The sequence below is a fragment of the Gossypium raimondii genome, chromosome 8 (genome assembly GCF_025698545.1).
Source record: "Gossypium raimondii isolate GPD5lz chromosome 8, ASM2569854v1, whole genome shotgun sequence".
Lineage (NCBI taxonomy): Eukaryota > Viridiplantae > Streptophyta > Magnoliopsida > Malvales > Malvaceae > Gossypium > Gossypium raimondii.
The window spans coordinates 12,020,629-12,023,806 of record NC_068572.1 but is presented as its reverse complement, the minus strand read 5'-3'; the positions used below and the strand labels follow the sequence as shown (position 1 = coordinate 12,023,806).

At 34.1% G+C, this 3,178-nt stretch overlaps 1 protein-coding gene across 1 annotated transcript; it reads right to left on the bottom strand.

Moving 5' to 3' along the window:
• Nucleotides 1-327: 327 nt before the first annotated feature.
• LOC105790821 (universal stress protein PHOS34) lies at nt 328-2,397 on the bottom strand. The gene is made up of 4 exons (XM_012618603.2): nt 1,986-2,397; nt 1,812-1,906; nt 1,602-1,723; nt 328-774 (listed from the first exon to the last, which is right to left on the bottom strand). The coding sequence occupies exons 1-4, from the start codon at nt 2,167-2,169 to the stop codon at nt 687-689; spliced, it is 489 nt and encodes a 162-aa protein (XP_012474057.1). The 5' UTR covers nt 2,170-2,397; the 3' UTR covers nt 328-686.
• Between the last annotated feature and the right edge of the window lie 781 nt (nt 2,398-3,178).

Genomic DNA, 3,178 nt, shown 5'->3' with positions numbered 1-3,178 from the left:
ACAGTTACTGGCTAGAGACGAAGGAAGCAAGAGAGGTCGGGACTGAGATCGGGCTGAGTGAGAACTTCTTTTTACGTGAGAAAATGGGAGGGTCAGTGAAAAAGAAACGAATAGAAATGCCCACTTTCCATGCTTAAACACAAAATTGGGTTGTAATGGAATAAACCCATAATAGGTATTCCATTGAATCAAACTATGGTTTCTGATGGGCCCATAGAATTGAGTTGTAATGGCTACACCTAATCGAAATAAAAACTTCTGAATAATTTCCATTTTCCAAAAAGAAAAAAAAATATCTAATTTTATAAACTAAAGAAACACCAAAAGTAATCATAAATAATGGTACCAAAATAAGTCCATATATTAAAATATATCCATAGCAGTTCAAAGTTCATATGCAAGATCATCATCTGCAATACTACCAAAAACAAACCCTGATTTCCGGGCTACCAAAAACTATTTCAACACTCGCATGACAGATTTAAGTATAGAATATTCCAATAACACTTGTACAAGCTAATTAAAAAACATTAAGACATAAGAATCGTGTAAACTCTGCTTATTTACACCAATATCTAATATTCAGCATGATTGGTATTACAGTCCCAGTGTGCAACACCATAGTGTTATTAGGCGACTAAAAATATGCAGCAACCCCAGTTGTTTGTTCAATTTTATTGCTGAGATTAATGTTTGATCTTCGGCTTCTTCACAATCATCACAGAGCAATGAGCATGGTGAGAACAATAATCACTCACACTGCCAAGAACAGCCCTGTAATACAATATATGATCATTTGTTAAAAGCGGGACTGAAATAAGGTCATTCTTAAATTGTTGAAAGTTTGGCAATTTCTTTTTCAGTGCTTATTCATCACAGCATATGAAAAATGAAAGGTTCTATAACAGGAGCTATAATATTGAGAACAAAAACCAGCTTATAATCTGCAAAATATCAAATAGCAGAGCTACCGCCGAATGTAAAATAAGATCGGGTTGGTTTTGAATCAGATCAATTCTGATTTCAAAATTTTCATGCCACTTACATGTCATTTTAGGGTTGGAACATTTCAGGTTAGTAAGCCTAGTTTCTGGGCACCTTGGGTTATGTCATTTCGAATTACTTGTGCAGGTCATTCCGGGTTTTGATATTTTTGGTTTTGAGTTAGGCAGGTTCAGATCATTGACTTTTTACAGTCAAGTAGCATTGGGTTGGGTTCGGATTTGGATTAATCGGATCGGGTTTTTGGATTTGGATCAAAACTGGCAAGCCTACTTATACATATATAGATGATATATATCATATTGTAGATGAGGTCTATGGGTTAGGTCTAACCCTAAAAAAGGGAAGAGGGGAAAAGGGGCAAACCCACTAAACCAAAAAAACTAGAAAGGAGAAGATGTTCTATACAGATGCATTAACATTATTTGAGAACTCATCCCCATAGAACCAAAATAAACCATCGATTTTTTCTTGTGGAAGTAATGATCCATTTTTTAGTGATTAGAAACTTAATGAACAAGCCATAGTAAATCAAAGAGTAAAAAGTTCCCAATGTTCATCTAAAAACTTAAAAAGAGATCAGACATAGGTTTTAATACCTCTTTATAGCTCCATAACCATGGCTACCAACAGCGAGAACGGAGGCATGGTGTTTTTCTACAGCGTCACAGAGAACATTCCTTGCATCACCTTCCACCACTTCAACTACGGCATCATGTACCTGCACCGAAACCAAAAAACCATTAGATTGGATGCTAATATCCTTCTTTAATTAGGCTACAAAAGTAAAACAAGTAGCTGATGAATACCGATTTGCTAAGGCAGAGTTCCTTGGCTTTCTCAACAACCCTGGCAGCGATCTTCCTCAAATCCGCATCCACATAGGGCAATACATCAGCAGCTCCTACAATAATTATACCTCCATAAGAAAGCTAAAACACACGGTACTTGAACCAAAAGAAAAAAGGAGGGTAAATTCAAACCAGGTCCGGCGAGACCAACAGCAGAAGAAGCAGTAGGCTTGGCATGAACGATGACGAGCTTGAAAGGAGGATTGGAAGCGAAAGAAGCAAAGAAGTGATCGAGGATCCACTGCAGCGCGTAAGTACTGTGATCGCTGTCGTCGATTCCAACAACCATGGCTTGCTTCTCCGTCGTTGTTGCCATCGTGGTATGTCTCTTGGTTCTTGTGTCTTGGAATTGCAAAGGGTCGGTTTGATCCTTCTTTAATTTTGGGGGGTTTTGTAGGAATAAGGAATTTATTGAGAAACACAGAGCACAAAACAACGTGCGGGCAAATGCGTATGGCGTAAGGCGTAAGCGTGTTAAAATTATGCTTAGAAGAAGGGAAGGGAAGGGAAGGAAGACCCAAACTAGAATATGATACGCGATACGCTGGCTGATAGTGATTGTGTCCCTATCCTTTTTGCCTCTATTCTAATCCATCATTCTAGACAGACAATGTTATGATAGGCCTTTCATCTTTAAAATATTCTATTTATATCTCCAAATTTATTAATTTAACCCTTAAATAAAATATTAAATTTTATTCGACATAATTTATTATTAATTTTAAAGTTTTTGAAGTTTTTACATAGATTATCATTCACCTTTTTCGGTTATATTTTATTTTTAATATACAACAAAATTTTACTGTTTTTAAAGTTTTCATTTTAAATTATGTTACTTAAAATTTTACATATCATTTAATGGTTAACCTTTTGGTTTCAATAATCAAAGGACTTGATTGACATAACATCGATAACTTAGGAAAGCAATTAGAATATTTTAAAGTTTAAATATAAATTTAAAATGAGGACCATAATTTAAGATGTAATTAAAATGTTTTGAAGTTTGGAGATAAATTTAAAATAAGGGTTGTAGTTTGCGAATGTCTACTTTATTCACTCACTGGTTGAATCCTTAAACTTTGTAGTTTTTTTTCTTTTGTCCCTAAACTTTTCTTGGCCTATATTAATATTGAAACTTGATAATTTTTAAAAGCTAATCATTGAATTTAGATTTCATCAAGTATGATGATGTGATTCTTTAATATTATGTCATACTATCACAAAAAAATATATATATATATATATATATTTAAAATTTTTTTTAAGTAATGATATGAAATAATCTAAATTAAAAAAAATGATCAAAGCTTGTGGGAAAAGTTGAG